Genomic DNA, 16,925 nt, shown 5'->3' on the forward strand with positions numbered 1-16,925 from the left:
GTAAAAACAAAGCCTTTTCAGATCACTCTCCATGTGTCTTCGTAAGAAAATGTCACAATTAAGCCATTAAAATAGTTTAATGATTACGTAATAATCATCAAAGTAACTTTTTCCATCTTTTTTAAGTCCTCGGCGGTGATGCAGGTTCATTTGATTATATTTACTGTACGTGCAGGCTGGAGGTAATTTCCATATTCATCAGGTAGGCAGTGACAGGAGGTGGAGGTGGACCTGCTGCAGTTAAATGGATGTTGCTGCACACTTTCACTCTGCTCCATTCACATGTCTGGATCGGAGGTCTGCGGCGGTAATCCTCCTAAATCCCGGTCAGCAGAGGCGGAGCAAGCGGCGCTTTGCAGTTTCCTCCCAGATCGGTTTCACCGTGGCGGGTCGCGGAGAGTGCACGGACTTTCCCGTTTAAAAGAAACAAACCAAAAACACGATGTATATCCTGGTGTTTTCTGTAGAGTAGCTGCCTGTGGAGACGGTGCGCTCAGGAGGGGGAGCAAATGCGCCTCTTGCCATGACTGCTGCCGGGGAGCAGAGCTTTCAGGTGGCGTTGATCTTGTTGTGCGTCGCCCAGCTGACCGCAGGTAGGCTGCTTGTCTCCGTGTGCATCAAACACAGAAATAGTTTTTGTCGTTTCATGTTTTTTGTTTTTTTTTAACGGCTCTATAAAGTTTGGGTTACTGTAAATGGGATGATTTTGTAAATCTCAGACGCAATTATACATCACCAATTCGTCTGTGAAGTACTCTTAATAGGCTACGTGCACACCACGAACCCTAAGCTGTTTTTTCCCCTGTCAGAAAAAGCTTTGAAACTAAGAAAACAAAGAAATTTAATTACACTTTTATAATTAAGCTTTTGTTCAACCTTTCCCCACGTACAACTAGATTTATGTAGCTCCTCAAAGCACATTTTTTATTGTCTGTGCGTGTGTGAGGAAAGCCAGCATTTCATTTGATTATTAAATATCCTTTCCCAGTCAGCACAAGTAGCGTGATATATTCTGTACTTGATAAATTACAACGTCTTTGGGAGAACCTCAACCTTGTTAATGGAAGTGGAGGGCGTGGCTGATTAAAGCGTATTCCTGCAAACTTTTACCTAGTTTTCTGTCACAGATTAATGCTGATTGTGCAATAGTGTGTGATGTCTTTATCAGACCTGAGGGATTTGATCATCCATCACTAAGAAACTAATCAATGAAAAATTCACTTATTTATGACCGTTTTATATTTGTTGATGTGGGAATATGCATTTATAATAATAAAAAATATATAACGTACAGTGAAAAAACAAACTTAAATGCAGTTTTCATTGCACAACCTTACACAAATTGTCAACTCAGCCTTTAATTTGAATGCTTTTATTCAGTGTAATGTGAAGTTTTATTTTTTTAAATAGTTACTATTGGCAAATCTAGCAATCCCATCAAAATAAATGTAAATTCATCTTTTTTAATTAAGATTTTGGAAGTTTATCAGAGTTTCGAAGATCTTCTAAGAGGTTCATAAGTTTTTTTTTTTTCTTTTTTCACTTCGTTTCACATGTCATGTCCAATACTCTTCAAAACAGAAAACAGAAGGGAACATGCCATAAAGTCAGAAAACAGTGACAAGAAAACAGCTACCTGTTTAAACTTGTCCATATCTGCAGTTAGATACATAATGTAAAAGAATGTGAGCAGCTTCAACTGTGTCAAGCTGTCCCATCTCTGCTTAAACTCCTATAAATTGTTATTGTACTGCACATATTAAGGGCTATGATAGGGCGATTAACAAGGTTAATGATCCACAAACACAGAAATGGTTTATCAGGCACACAATCAGTCGTCTTCAACATATTGACAGCAGGAGTACCAATGACTGTGGCACAGATGGTTTTGTTAAAAGCAATAACTCCCTAACGTTGGATGTTACCTCAATTAATAAATGTGCTCAAATTAAAATTTATTAGCTGTGAGATTTTGCCACTGCAGTGAAAGTATGATTTCCTTGGTCGCCAATAAATGCGACTGGCACTATATTTTGGTTTGCTCAGCTGTTTGAACAAAGCATCAGTGGAGCATTTATTTGAATGTCACCAAATTAATTGATGAGAATAATCTCTAGTTTCAGTCTCACCAGAGTTCAGATGTCACCACCGTCATAGTGTGATCTGATGAAAAACGAGCCAGAATGAACTTCCAACAGAATACAAATGCCTCCTAATGTCAGAAAAAAATATTTGTTGAGCAATCATCTAATAGTGTTGCTTCTAATAGAAGCTGCATTAGCAGGTTTTTAAAGACAGGAGTTTTATAACTTTTCCTTACTTGTCACTAATGGCATATTTGTTTCTATGACACAAATAGAAAAAAACAGCATGCGCTCAAGACAGCCGAAAATGTAGTTAAAACCTAAAGGCCAACCCACAAAAAGTAGTGATAGTAGCAAGGTCTACAAATTCACAAGGTAAAGATTTACATAGCTATTTGTTGTTGAGGAGGAAGAAGCAAGGAGACCTAACAAACTGGCACTCTATGGAGAGATTTGAACTGTTCTGTGCCTCACCCAGTCTGCCTGTAATTAACCACAGTGGAGAATAAATGGTTGTTTAAAAAAACAACAACCAAAAAAAAGCTGGAATTTGAAATACTTAAATTTTGACAGCATTCGGGTAGAATTATTGTTGTCACTCAGATGTGGACAGAGGCGTCAGAATATCCCTCATCGCAAAACTACGTGACGAGAATTTTATTTCCGTGTACCATGCTGTGTTTGTGAAAGTAAATTTTCTCCACATAAGGTTGAGATTTACTCACTAGCTGTCAAAATGTTACTCTGTCTCTTATAGCTCTCAAATTCTATAAGCCTGCTGCAGTTTGTTTTTTCACAAAGTGTCCGGCACCTAAAAGTCCAGAGTAGCTAATGCTGCACATGAACCACCTTCTCCTTAATTTGACTCATACGTGGAGCGAATCCTGTTCCAGCTGAAGTTAATTATCATGCCTTAGCATGCAGAATTATCATTTGGAGAGAGGAATTATTTATTTTGCATGACCGGCATACATTTTGAACAGTGAGAACACAAGAAAAGAGAATTGTGAAGAAAGCAGTTTTTCACCTGGATAACCTCTTAAAGTTTACGTACCTTTTCATCAGCTTTGGATGGTTCCTTACCTTAAATATAAGATTATATTTGTTTCATAATCCTAAGGCAAAAATTGTTTCCAACAAAGAGATTGTTGTTGGTGATTTTGGAGAAATATGTTCACAAAACCAATCTGAGTGTCCTGCCCAGATGAAGTTCACACTCCATCCTATTTCTGTTTTGCCAATAAAGAGCTGCACACTCATTTGACACGATCCTGTTACAAAAGGTCTTTTTGGTTAAAAAACTAGATGTTCTCTGACTATTCCGTTACTATGTCATCATCCAAATATGGCAAAGCCCAGCTGTTTTAGTGGACATTCAAAAAGCTGTGTGAGTTTTAAGAATAAAACAATGGAATAGAGTTTTTTTATTCTTTAACTTTTTTTGTAAATTTTGTTTTGTTTCTACTCTATAATTTCCAATGTTTTGGTTTGTTTTCTCCCACGCTTCTCAGTTTTCTTTGTGTTTGAAAGTAGTTCTCGTGATCCCCCTACTTCAGCCGCTGGCCGTATTCACTCCTTTTTGTCATTTTGGTTCACATATAGTTTAGTGTGTCACTAAGACAAACAAGGTGTTTCTTGACCATCAACGAATCCTTGACTCCTCTTTATGAAAATGTTGTAGCTTTCAGCAATGTTTTTTGCAAATATTTTCTCTCAACATGAGGGAACAGAAAACAAAAAAGATCAAATGGGCATAAAAAAGAAGCACATGCACATTCCAGCCAAGGTGATGGAAAACCAGAATGTCTATTTTAAGAGAACAGGGATGCTTATTTAGAATCAGTGATGATATTCTACGGTGTGGACTGTGTCCACAATCCACAAACAAAATGACTCAGACACCTTTGTCTTGTTTAGCTGAATCTGACTTCCTCAATGATTTGTTTTGCTTGTTTTAGCTCTATCTCTGGAAATAAAAGGAACAACAAATCTGCTCTGACTCAAAAATAAAATAATAATAAAAAAATCCCCAAAGAGGAGTCGTATAGACATTGCGAAGGAAAGTGTGGGAAATGCAGACCAGAGAAGAATTTAGGAATGAAAATAAGATGGGAGTTGTGCTGGCGCTCAACTTTGTTATTATCATATTATACTGTCTGAGGTTCAGTCAGGCTGTGGTGACTGTTTAAGTAAAGCTATAGTTCCAAACACAAGCATCACAGATATGCTACACACACTGTTTCCTTAAAAAGATATTGGAGTGTCTAAAGTTTTACACTGTAACCAGAAAAACCACAGAGAATGGTAGGCAGTATATTTAAGTCCAATGTATAGGAGTAGACTTGTGCAGTCGTAAACACACACCCGTCTGCCAAAAGTGAAGAGCAAAAAAATACAAAGTCTCTGTGATTTTAAAGAATAACAGTTTTTCACTTACAGAAACATAGCTGAAGAAATGGATGTTCTTGAGGAGCTTGTTACTAAGCAACTCAAAGTATTTACAATGCTGAAAGACAAAGCATTTGCTGCCTTCTGGATTTTTTTTGTTTGTTTTTGTCTTCTTTTATCACATTTAAACGCTTCAAATCATCAAACTTTTTTTGGTGTAATTTAAATAAAACTTGACTGACAATGTGAAGTTAGCTAAATGATCTCAAAAAGTAACACGTTGTGGCCAATCTGAAGAAATTCAACCAGGAATGAAGGTGACCACAAAAGATGATCAGAAAAGAACCCATCACAACCTCTAAATCACTGCATGTCTCATTTGAATCAGCTCATTTCAGTTCTGATGATTGAAGTCTCACGTTTGCCTAAAAACATCTTGATGATCCTCAGGACTTTTGTCTTGACCGTCCCTCAGTGAAAATTCACGAGGCAAAGGTGAAATCGTTATGAAAGGTGCACATTTCTGTGACTTCTTATTTAAAGTTAAGAGCGTTTGGAGTATTTCACGGGGGAAATGTAGTGTTTACGTTTTTCATAAGCTATTCAGGAATTCAGGTTAAAATGGTACGAGTTGTTCCACATGGTACTGGGATCCTTACAAGGTAGCAGGGGGTCAAGATGCAGGGAACACTCTGGGCAGAACTACTTTCCATCACGGGCAACATAGAAACAAACTCACACCCACGAGCAATTTGGAGACAAATTGGATTTGGTTGTGGAGGGAACTCAGACAAACCCCGGGAAAACACGCAAACTCCACGCATGCAGGCCGTGACTGGAATTTGATTCTCGATTTCCTTGCTGTGAAGCATGACAACTGCATCGCTCTTCAGTAGAGAATAATTTCTCAAAGTTGTAGTTTTGAAGGGAACTTGTTCTGCAATGCAAACCATAATGCCTGTTGTAGGTGTTCTCTTTTCATCACTTAGTACTTTCTTGTGTTCTCATTCAGCTCCTTTGTTGTACAACGTTGTTTAAGATCTATTTCATATTATTAGTTGAGTGAACTTGTTTCCAAATGCACCGGGCTTTTATGATGTTCTTTTGTAGCAGAAACCAAATTTTGTTCTGATAGAGACATGAAAGGTTTCCTTCTTGTAATTCTTGCCTTAACGGTTTGCACACAGAGAAACACCTCAGAGTGATTAATCCACCTCAGGGTTGTAGTCAAACAGTAAATTTAGATGGTGTTCCTCTCAATCTAGCCAGCAATTTTCTGCTACAGTTTTAATGGTCTTGCTAACTTCAACCTGGCCACATGCATTCCTTTCATCATGCCCTTCTTCTTAAAAAGACGGAGAATAACAAAGAAGACTTGGTTTTCTTACATTTTTAAAATGATACAAAATAGTTTTGACACAGCTGATTCAGGAAAAATGGTTTGAGAAGTAAGGGGTTTTCTAAACCTTTAAAAGTTGCCTCACCTCATCTGACCTTAGCTTAACACGAATGTAAAGAAGCCACAGCATTCAGAATCTTGTTAAGGACGTCAGGATGTCAGGGCTCCTTTTCCATCTTTTTCACAGAGATCATTTCCTTTCTTTATTTGTTCAATCTCGGTTTTTTAATTAAACTTTTTTAAAGTGTTCTCTGAATAAAAATATAAGTTTAGCTGTAGATGTCATTTTTTTCAAAAATGTATTTATTTACAAAATGTGTGTCTCAGTGATTTTACTTTCAAATATCCAAATGTGTGAATTATTTAATTACACATAAGTATTTTTTCCCATTCATGTAATTGGAACTACATTCTGACTGGTCTCGTTTGATACTGTGCAACATTCATCCATTTATTTCCCAGGTTTTTTTGTCGTGGGCCATCTCGCTCATCAGTCATTCAGCGGCTTATCAAATAAAGCATGACAGCTGCAAGTAGAACACAAGATTATGTGGGTGTTAATCTAAGAGGCATTACTCTGGTTCCTCCACCTCCTGCCATTTAAGAGCTCAGATTTTCTTATGTAACAGCAGGAGCCGTGTCTAGGCTGAGAGTAAAACTGTTTTGTCTTGGTGCTTTTTCTTCACACATTGATGAATTAGCCAATGAAAGGGGGAAAAAAAAAGAAGTCATAAACACGATCTGATTTTTTGTGCTTCAGGTCTGAAGTGTGTGTGCCCGCTGTGCGCCAACTATACCTGTGAGACGGCCGCAGACGGAGCCTGCTGGAACTCTGTGATGCTGATTGATGGGAAGGAGGAGACGGTCAAATCCTGCATCTCCCCCTCCCAGATGAAGGGTCAACTTTTCTGCTACAGCTCCAAAAACGTTTCCAAGAGGAACTGTTGCTTCACCGACTTCTGCAACAATGAGACCCTGCACCTGCACCGAGGTATAACCAGAAATACGCTTTTCTACTCTGTCACTTTTGGATCTGTTGTATTTTAGGTCATTTTCATCTAATCTGTGTCTGATTGTTTTGGCAAATGGACTAAAGCATAAAACCCATCATCTCCTCCGTCTGTTAGTCTCAGTAATTTTATTCAGTCAACAAAAACAACAGTCCAATCAGTGAGGGATTTCCCACTCATTCTGGTCCCGGCCAGACGAGGTGGATGCTGATCCGCCTAGATCCTGTGACATAACAAAGCTGGCAGAGGTTATGCGACGGCCCTCCCCTGATTTATAAATAAATACTTTGTCAGGCATGTTGTTCAGAGAGCCTCACTGCTGGGTAGAAAATGGCCCAAAGCACAGGGAGGCTTTTTTCACACCTCCGGAGTTCAATGAAAAACCCTGGAAGGTTCACTTTATACTGTGTCAGTCTATTCGCTGTTTGCTTTACGTATAACCAGTCAGCTCAACTAGCTCAACTAGTGGATTTGTTCTGTTGTCAGCACACATGTATTTACAAATAAACTCTGACTTGCAAAAGTATTCACACCCCTTTTGAACTTTTCCGCATTTATAACCACAGAGGTTTATATTAAACTTCCCTTACTCTGTAACCAACCTCTGTTTGATTGATTCTCATCATAAACACAGCTCTGTGAAAGCCTCTTAGGTTTGTCAGAAAATACAGCATAAAAATAAAAATAAACAATAAATCAGATCTTAAAGGAAAAGTTAATAATGGAAAAATTCTGCACATCACCCTGAGCACACAATCCCCATGAAACATGGCAGCATCATGCTTTGGGGATACTTTTCTTCAGTAGGAGCCAAGAAACTGGTTGTAGATTTGGGAAACATGAACAGAGCTAATTACAGAAAAATCCTGGGGGGGAAAAAAAAAGCTTACAGGATTTGAGTCAGGCCTGGTGGTTCACATTAGAGCAGGATTATGACTTTGACAGCCAGAGTGCTACAATAGGATGGTTTACATCATATATGTGTGTTATCACTCAGTCAAACCTAAATCCAATTGACAATACTTGGAAAGACTTGAAAATTGATGTTTAGAATCTGTTAGTTCAGTTTGAATGAATGGGCGCAAATGTTATTATCTAAAGGTGCAAAGCTGATAGAGACATAAAGACTAATAGCTGCATTTACAGTGAAAGGCGACTCAACCAATGTCGGCTCAAAACAGATTTCTAATATGCCAATTCACAATTATGCATTGCTTTGTATTCTCCTGTAACACAAATTCCCTGCAAAATACATTTAGATTTGTGAATAAAATGGGACAAAATGTGGAAATGTTCAAGGAGTATACATTCTTTCTAAAAATTATGTCTTTAGATGCTTTATAGGTGCTAAAAAACAATTTTCTGTCTGTCATTTGTATTTGTTTGTGTTCCTAACATAGCCCACCAAAGAAATGGGAGCAAATCATGTCAAATACCAAAATATCCAATTTAACACTTGTCTGTAAGGTTGCCTTTGTTGTAGAGACACAACACATGCTCACAAGTTTAGCTGCTTGTTCATGGCTAAATGATTCAAAGATCAGCATTAAGAAGCTTAGCGAACAAAGGAATGAGAAATGAACTAAAGTCTAAAGCAAAACTTTCGCAAAGGCTAAATAACTGTTGATTAGGAATCCATTAGATTTGGAAAAAATTACATAAGACTTTTAAACATTACAAGAAAGTCTAGATCCCTGAAGACAAAACCTTCGTACAGCATTGTAATTCAGCAAAACGGTTATCTTCTAAGACATGTGCTCTATTTATTCCATTCAAAACATCTACACATCCCTTCTGTAATTAGTAGGTAACACTTTTTTAGAGAAAGAATAGAGTTCACTAACAACAAAAGCACAAAGTCGAAAAAAACATATCTTCACATGTTAGATGAAAGTAAACTATACAGAAACAGAATCCCATTGCTCTGGGTGAAAATAATGTTTGTAAGAAGTCTTTAACTTTAGGATGCCTTTTTATGTCAATTTAATAATATTTAATCAAAAAAATACTAATTTGTGACCACTTTAGAAATAAAAATTATTATATTTGACAAAAAGGACTCAAACTAAAGTAAGTGAGGGGTAGATTGTCTAACATCTCAGTAAAATGCAGCAGATTTACTGTGCAAGATGCATCAGTGGGTGCATAAGGTCATGGGGGTCAAGACCCTCAGGGGTTGATGGTGTTGACTGTGAATGAGGACAACAAAATCAATGGGTTTCATTGTCCTGTTAAATAGCAGTATGTGATAACATCATGTGTGGCCTCTCTGGAATTGAAAAACATTTTAAATATGGCTATAAATTTCTTCTTTTATTCATTTTCAAGCCTGTTGAGCATAATTCTCAAGCAGCCTGCCTCTTAGACACATACTTGATCTTAAGGCCTTAAGCCACTGGGACAGAAGAGAGTGAGGTCTTGTTTTTTGCATCATATCTGATGATCTTCACTTGGAGCCTCAGTTGGCAGGATATGAATTGGGTAAAAGGCTAAAGAGATCTTAGGAAACTGTGGTTAAGTTCACAAATTGTTGGTTTGTACATAATGAATGCTTGAGGACCAGCTGGTGAGTCCATCTCAGGAAAAACGAAAACACTTTCCTAAGATTTAAGTTGAATTTTAATTATATTTAAATCATAGCATGTGCATGTGTTAATATCCCAACTCAAAATACTTTTACTCTGTTGTACTTATTCAGCACCTTGCAAAATGACTTTTTCAAATGTCATTTGGGTTATTCATAAATTTATTCATAAAAATTTATTCATAAAAATCTACATATTATATATAATTTGGGGCCATTATATATAAATTTAAAGCAGTGTGTAATTGTGCATCTTTGAATGGAAAACTGAATAGTGTGGCAAGGATTGGTATTCAGCCCTGTAGAAAATATATGATGCAGACATACAAATGAGATTTAACATATTTTGGATTATATTTCTCTAAACACCATGTCGGGTGGAACAGTAATACAGCACATCTAAATACATCGACATGGTAGTGGCTGCATCATGCTGTGTGAATGGTTTTTTTTCAGCAGGAACAGGTAAATTGCTAGTAGATGAAGCTAAAAACAGGGCAAATCTTGAAGAAAACATATTAGAAATTGCAAAAGACTTGAGGTGAGGGTGAAGTTACTTTCCAAAAATGACAACCGTTAACATGCAGCTGGAACATATAATGAAAAGGTTTACATCAAAGACACTGAAGTTTGTTGTTATAGTGTGACAAAATGTGAGAACGCTAAAGGGGTGTGACCACGTTTGCATGGTGCTGTGCAGCACGTGCCTCATTTTCATGTCTGTAGATTTCATATTATCACAGCACCCACCTGCTCTGCTATTTTTGATGGTGTCCAGGTTTCCTCTGGCCTCCCACAGACACAATGAAGGTCACAGACAGAGGTGTCAAATTACTTTGCCCTGCCAAACCTACACGTTTACGACTGCTTTTAATCAGTATATGGTACATTAAAAACTTTAATTTGAAAGAGTTATTTTGATTTTAAGAAATAAAATATATCCTACTTTCTGCAGAGCAAAGATTATATTTGCTAAAAGCCTCTTTATTACTCTTGATTAATAGAATTTATGGGGCATTGATTAAATGTTCTGGTTCTCAGGGAAAACAGGGATTTGGCATCTGGAGCAGTGCATTTGCAAAATGAGTTTCCACCTTTAAAATTAGGGACATCTGTTAGTATTCGTGCAGCAGTGTCTTCAATTTGCAAAGCACGAGGTGTGCCTTTTCAACTCTTAGTATTTCAATCAGGGAGCAAATTTTGGCAACAGCTGCAGATAATATGCCGCTTTGTTGAGTGCCACATGCCTGCCATTTAGAGAAAACAACACCAGGGGGAGCAAAGAGACAAGAATCTCAGATGCAAATCCTCTTAAAAGCTTGTTTGTTGTTTTTCTTCGGAAACTAAAGCCTTTAAGGATGCAGTAAAATGCTAATAATGCTAAGAATGTTGTTACTTATGTGTGCACCATCAGAGAGGCCTTCAGAGGAGCCGGGCTGGAGCAGACTGCAGCTCACAGTGGTGATCCTGGTGCCCTCCTGCTTGCTGTGTGTGGGGATCCTGCTGGGGGTGTGTGTCGTGCAGGGACACCATTGTGCCTGTGGCCGAGCCCATAAGCAAGACCCCGAGGAGCCCCTGGATGATCAGATGCTCATGTCTCCTGATAAATGCCTCAAAGAGCTGATTTTTGACATGAGCACATCTGGCTCAGGGTCAGGTGAGAGGAGTCCTATTAGTTCTCAATGAGGCTCTTACAGTATCTTGCCAAATGTATTCATGCAGCCTGAGATTTCTGGTTGTTTTCTTATTGCAATTACAAATTTAAGTGTGTCTTGTTTCATATTATATGCATATTTTATGTGAAAAGAGCAACACAAATTACTGTATATTTGTGAAGTTTGTGGAAAAAGGAGAGAAGGTTTTCTGAATTATTTTGCAACTAAATATCTGTAAAAGAATTATATAAATGTGGCATGTCTTTATACTCAGTTACAGATTTTTGTGCATATTTCTACCATTCTGAGACCAAACATTTTGCTGTTTTTATTCCAAAAAAGCCCACGTTCAGTTTGATTGGATAAAGAGTCCCCATTAACATCACCTTGAAAATATGGTCTGTTTGAAGACATGCATACTTTGATCTAAACTATTACATTTTAGATCTGACTGTATGTTTAGTGTCCCAGTCCAGCTGAAAGACAAGCCTTCACCCCAGTATTAAGTCTTCTATGATTTTTAGCAAGATATTTTATAGGATTAAGGATGGAAATTGGCATCTTGCTAAATTCAATGTAATTATAACAATGTTGTTCATTCATTAATATGCACTCTCCAATTCAAATAAAATCAATTAAACTCTTCCTCGTATTTAGCTTAATCTAACTGTCATTAACTTTGTCAAGCATATTGTACTTACTGAAGAAAAAAGTCCCCTCAGCAAGATGCGGCCATGTGGCCATGGCTCCTTGTATCTCCATCATAACTTGTAACAAAGCAAACTTTGAACTTCTGATGGTTATCTTGTCACAAATGGCTTTCTTCTTGCTGTTCTTCCATCAAGGCCAGAAGTGCGCAACTAGTAGTTATTGTGCTTAAAGATACTCCCACCTTAGCTGTGGACCTCTGAAGCTCTTCCAGACATATTGTGTCTTTCTTGGCTGCTTCTTTCATTAATTGCTGTTCTCGAGGTGGATGGCCACACTTCAGATGGTTGGTGTTTATGGCGTAGCCTTTCTGGTGCCAAGCAATGGATTGAACAGTGCTATGTGAGGTGTTCATAGTTTTATAACTGAATCCTTCTCTAAACTTCATAACTTTTCGCTTGACATGTCTGTTTCATGGTCTACATTCAGGTTTTAAACCGCTTCATCTTTTACTTTTACACACTACTTTGTGTTGGTCTATCACATAATGTCCCACTAAAATATACAAAAGTTTTGTAGCTGTAACATGTCAAAATGTAAATGGGTTCAACAAGCTTATTCAGGGTTTCTAAGGTATGCAAAATATTGCAGTTTGAATCATATGAGCTTCATGTTTCAGGTCTACCACTGCTGGTCCAGAGGACTATTGCTCGGACCATCGTCCTGCAGGAGACCATTGGGAAAGGTCGCTTTGGTGAGGTCTGGCGTGGCAAGTGGCGGGGGGAGGATGTAGCTGTGAAGATCTTTTCCTCCCGGGACGAGAGGTCCTGGTTCCGGGAAGCAGAAATTTATCAAACTATCATGCTCAGGCATGAAAATATTCTTGGCTTCATTGCTGCTGATAACAAAGGTATCAGATTAACAAGTTTATGACAAGAACGAATCATACATGTGGCTTGAATGTGTTGACATTTCACAGCGTACCGTGCTGTTATCTGCAGATAATGGCTCATGGACCCAGCTCTGGTTGGTGTCAGAGTACCATGAGCACGGCTCCCTGTATGACTACCTGAACAGGTACACAGTCTCAGTGGAGGGCATGGTTGTTTTGGCTTTGTCTGTAGCCAGTGGACTGGCACACCTTCACATGGAAATCATTGGCACACAAGGTACAGCTTTTCTTAACTTTCTGTATGTGAATGTATTTCCTCATCTCAAAGAAATTAAATAAAAAAAAGTCCAAGGAAGCCCTCAGTGGGCAGAGCAGGTTATAGATCCTGCTTTGTCCACTGATTTAAATGTTAAAATATATTTTCATAGAAAATAACCCAACTATTTACTTTAATGTTCATCAGTTTTTCTGTCCTTCTTTAAAAGGCAGTTATTTACTTTGAAAATGTACCCTCTAGTTTCTTGAAATATGCCCCCCCTTCCACATGTTTTTGGCAAAACCGGTGGAGATGTGTAGAATAAATGTATCTTTTCTTGCAGTAGAATAATTTTGCTCTGTAAATTACTAAAAAAATTTATTTAATTGGAGAACATGTACTCATTGGGGAGAAGTCAGATGTGGAAAAAAATAAATAGTTTTATTATTATATTTCTTTGGCAAAATTACTGGTGGTCACAATTCCTGACATCTTTCCCCAGAGGTGCTAGTAAGCAGTAATAAGTACTTCTTACCACTCAATATAGGCTATTATAAGAAGAGACATTATGCTTTCTAATGCCATATTGGTTCATAAAAAAACATTTGAGCTTCTTCTAATGTCATATTTTTACTGTCTTGCTTCTAGGAAAACCCGCGATCGCTCACAGAGATCTAAAGTCTAAAAATATTCTTGTGAAGAGGAATGGAACGGCAGTCATCGCAGATTTGGGCTTAGCTGTTAAACATGATTCCAGCACAAACACCATAGACATACCGTCTAACCACAGAGTGGGCACTAAGAGGTTAGAGCAAAACAGCTAACAGCTGCATAACAAAGACCTAAAATCAGACTGAAGTGATCGGAAAGTGCTTGCATGGTTAGCTGGCATCATATAAAAACAATGAAAGAAAAAAGTCTTTTATATTTTGTGGAAATAAAGGACTTTTTAGTGTGAATTCTAAATAGACAGACTCTGACAGCCTGTCTATTTAGTGTTAAAAAGCTGACAGGCAAGAATGATAAGAATAGCAGAACCACAGTTTTTATTGTAGGAAAACAAACCCAGGCTACTTTATTACTACTGTGGCGCCACCTAGAGATATGTTTAAGTCATTGCATTAACCATTGATATAATGGCTTAAACATCACACTCAATGTTTAAGCCATTAACTTTGCTTAATGGCTTAAATCAGGGATGACTTCTATGAGTTCTCTAAAAAATATATATGAAGAATTTCTCCAAAGTATTTTATGCTCTGATTTCATCTAGTCTAAATAAAGGGAGCCACATCCACAAAGTGATAAAACAAATGACCTGTGCAGGGCTAGGGCTGTTTGTGTTGCTTTTTCCACATTATTAGCCTCTAATGACTTTGTTCTCTGCAGGTACATGGCTCCAGAGATCCTGGATGAGTCGATCAACATGAACAACTTTGAGTCATTTAAGAGAGCAGACATCTATTCGCTTGGCCTGGTGTTCTGGGAATTAGCCAGAAGATGCTCTGTAAGAGGTATCTGAAACATAACTCTCCTACTGTATATCCTCAGTCATTTGTATGAGTAGCAGCAGAAATACATTATAGGTAGATTATCAGCATAATTACACATAATTATCTGATTATGTACATGTCCATTAACATAATTTTCTGTTTTTTTTACTACCATAGGACTTCATGAAGATTTTCAACTGCCTTACTATGACATGGTGCCTTCAGATCCATCCATTGAGGACATGAAAAAAGTTGTATGTGATCAGAAACTCAGACCAAACATTCCCAATCAGTGGCAGAGTTGTGAGGTAAGACCAAGTATTTATTGCAGTGGTGGCCATCAGTATGTTTAAAACCCTCTAGTCAACAATTCACCAGACAATCAAGAGATTCTTGCAGCATTTTCTTCTCAGTAGTCATATGGGTGTTTTCAATCATTTTCTTGTTCAAAAGCAAGACATATGTGAAGCCCTCTAAAAAACTGGAGTGCAGCTGATGACATTATGTGTAAACAACAAATTTGGGGATCAGTGCATAACACAATGGTCACTCAAGACAAAAGTGACCATTACGCTCTGATTTAACACAACCTGCAAGCTCAAAACTCAACTGAGAAAGCAAAAAGTTTATACGCCAATTTGTCCAGTGAGGAAGAAGTTAGAAAAAAATTTTCCTTCAGGGCAAAAGCTTTGAGACATAACAGACTAGCACCCAATCCAGAAAATTAAAAGCGCTCTGTCAGGCCCAGCCTGGCTGTGATTTGCCACAGTAGAGAATGAGTATTTTACTCTGGAATTGTCCATTAATATTACTGCGAGGTGAAGTTGTCATAAGGTACAGGTGGAAAGGACTCAAATGCAATGCCCAGCTAGAGTCAAAAAACACAAGCTGGGTCAAAGATGGGTTAAGACTGAATTTTCACAATTCAATTAGAGACAAGGTTGTCTCATTTACTGAATGTTTTTGGTAACTGTTTGAAGTTAATTTAGGCATTTTTATGTCAATGAAGGTTTTTATGATGAATGTCAGATCATCTTTGTGATAATGCCGTCTTGTTACTTTACCAGGCTCTGCGTGTGATGGGAAAACTAATGAGAGAGTGCTGGTATGCCAATGCTGCTGCGCGACTGACTGCGCTGCGAGTCAAGAAAACTGTGTCTCAACTGTCTGCAATCAAAGACATCAAAGACTAGTTTGGCTTGCTGCCCTGCAGATCATGACTGGTGCTGGCACTGGTGTCATGAGATACACCTGGAAAAAGCAGAATTTGAAATACATTTTGTTTTTGTTGCCAAAGGTTTGTATAAAGTGGGGCATCGGTGGAAGGTTTCTGTAAAGACATTGAGGCAACTGACATTCCTTTTTATAGAAAGAGCCATGCGACATAAGTCATGTTAAATGTGATTTTTTTGCTACCTCAACATTTGAAGTGCCCAAAGCTTGAAGTTGCACATTGTTGTGTTTTTGTGCCGTTGTTCTTTTCTGTTTGTTTTATTTGCTATCAGAGTGCTGCTGGGTTGTCGTATTGCTTAGTGACAATCTCCGGAAATATCTTCTCATCTTAAGTGTTTACTGACACATACAGATTTTCCCTGAAAATATGAAGTGTTTTTGCACAGGTAGAACATCTCTCTTGTATAGATTTTTGCTGAAGGTTCTGTGAAAGGGAACATAGTAATACTGTATATTTACAACTGGAAGAGATAACGTGAGTGTATCTAAGCCTTTTCAGAATGTAAACAGTCAACTATATAAGAGTATTTATTATAGCCTGCTCAGGATGGAAATTTATTTTTCATTGGAAAAATATTTTTTCTTTGTGGGCAAATAAAGCATTAGAGCTCTGACCCTGCATACTGGAATATGTTTTTAACTCAAACAAGGAGTTAGTGACTGACATGAACGCTACCAAAGAGCAGGTTGAAAAGAATTAACCTGGATTGGTAAACTAGTAGAAAATAAAGACAACAACCTTTACAAGGTTCACTTAATTCAGTCTATCCATATATAAATACATTATAAATAAAACATGGCCTGTCTGTATTGACTTTATGAATGGTTCTTTGGTCAATATGTTACAGTTTGCACTAACTACTTAGCATGTAAAAGGCTAATGTTGTGCTATGTGAACAAAGTTATTCTCTTGTCTGAGCTGTATACATTACTGTATACAACCCACAAATATTAACCATTATACAGCATAATTGTTCCATTTTACTGTGGAAGAGGTTCAGTGAAATCTGATTAAGTCATTGTAGCTTACAATTCAAAATGTGTTAAATAAGTGCTCTAGAATTTCTAAAATTAGGCCTTAATCTTTCAAAAATAAATGTGTAATGTGTATTTTAGCAATTCATTTGTTGACTGTTTTAAGAATTCAGTTTTATGGAAAAAGGGGAACACTATATTAATTTATATATTTTTATTGGACTGCACAGTGGCGCAGTTGGTAGCACTGTTGCCTTGCAGCAAAAAGGTCCGGGGTTCGATTCCCGGCCCGGGGTCTTTCTGTATGA

The 16,925-nt window shown here is 37.7% G+C and overlaps 1 protein-coding gene across 1 annotated transcript; it reads left to right on the forward strand.

The window, feature by feature from the left end:
- The first annotated feature begins 294 nt into the window (after window positions 1–294).
- On the forward strand, window positions 295–16,436 carry LOC122840034 (activin receptor type-1C-like). Its single transcript, XM_044132149.1, has 9 exons — window positions 295–593; window positions 6,632–6,862; window positions 10,880–11,122; window positions 12,448–12,678; window positions 12,770–12,937; window positions 13,565–13,721; window positions 14,306–14,430; window positions 14,587–14,717; window positions 15,477–16,436. The coding sequence occupies exons 1-9, from the start codon at window positions 524–526 to the stop codon at window positions 15,600–15,602; spliced, it is 1,482 nt and encodes a 493-aa protein (XP_043988084.1). The 5' UTR covers window positions 295–523; the 3' UTR covers window positions 15,603–16,436.
- The last annotated feature ends 489 nt before the right edge of the window (window positions 16,437–16,925 follow it).

The sequence above is a fragment of the Gambusia affinis genome, linkage group LG11, assembly GCF_019740435.1.
Source record: "Gambusia affinis linkage group LG11, SWU_Gaff_1.0, whole genome shotgun sequence".
Taxonomy (NCBI): Eukaryota; Metazoa; Chordata; class Actinopteri; order Cyprinodontiformes; family Poeciliidae; genus Gambusia; species Gambusia affinis.

Excerpts from the sequence above, each read along its gene's own strand:
- LOC122840034 (XM_044132149.1), top strand. The coding sequence starts at position 524 with ATGACTGCTGCCGGGGAGCAGAGCTTTCAGGTGGCGTTGATCTTGTTG. Across the intron at positions 594-6,631 it reads CGTCGCCCAGCTGACCGCAG|GTCTGAAGTGTGTGTGCCCG; the intron begins GTAGGCTGCTTG and ends TTTGTGCTTCAG. Across the intron at positions 12,938-13,564 it reads GGAAATCATTGGCACACAAG|GAAAACCCGCGATCGCTCAC; the intron begins GTACAGCTTTTC and ends TCTTGCTTCTAG.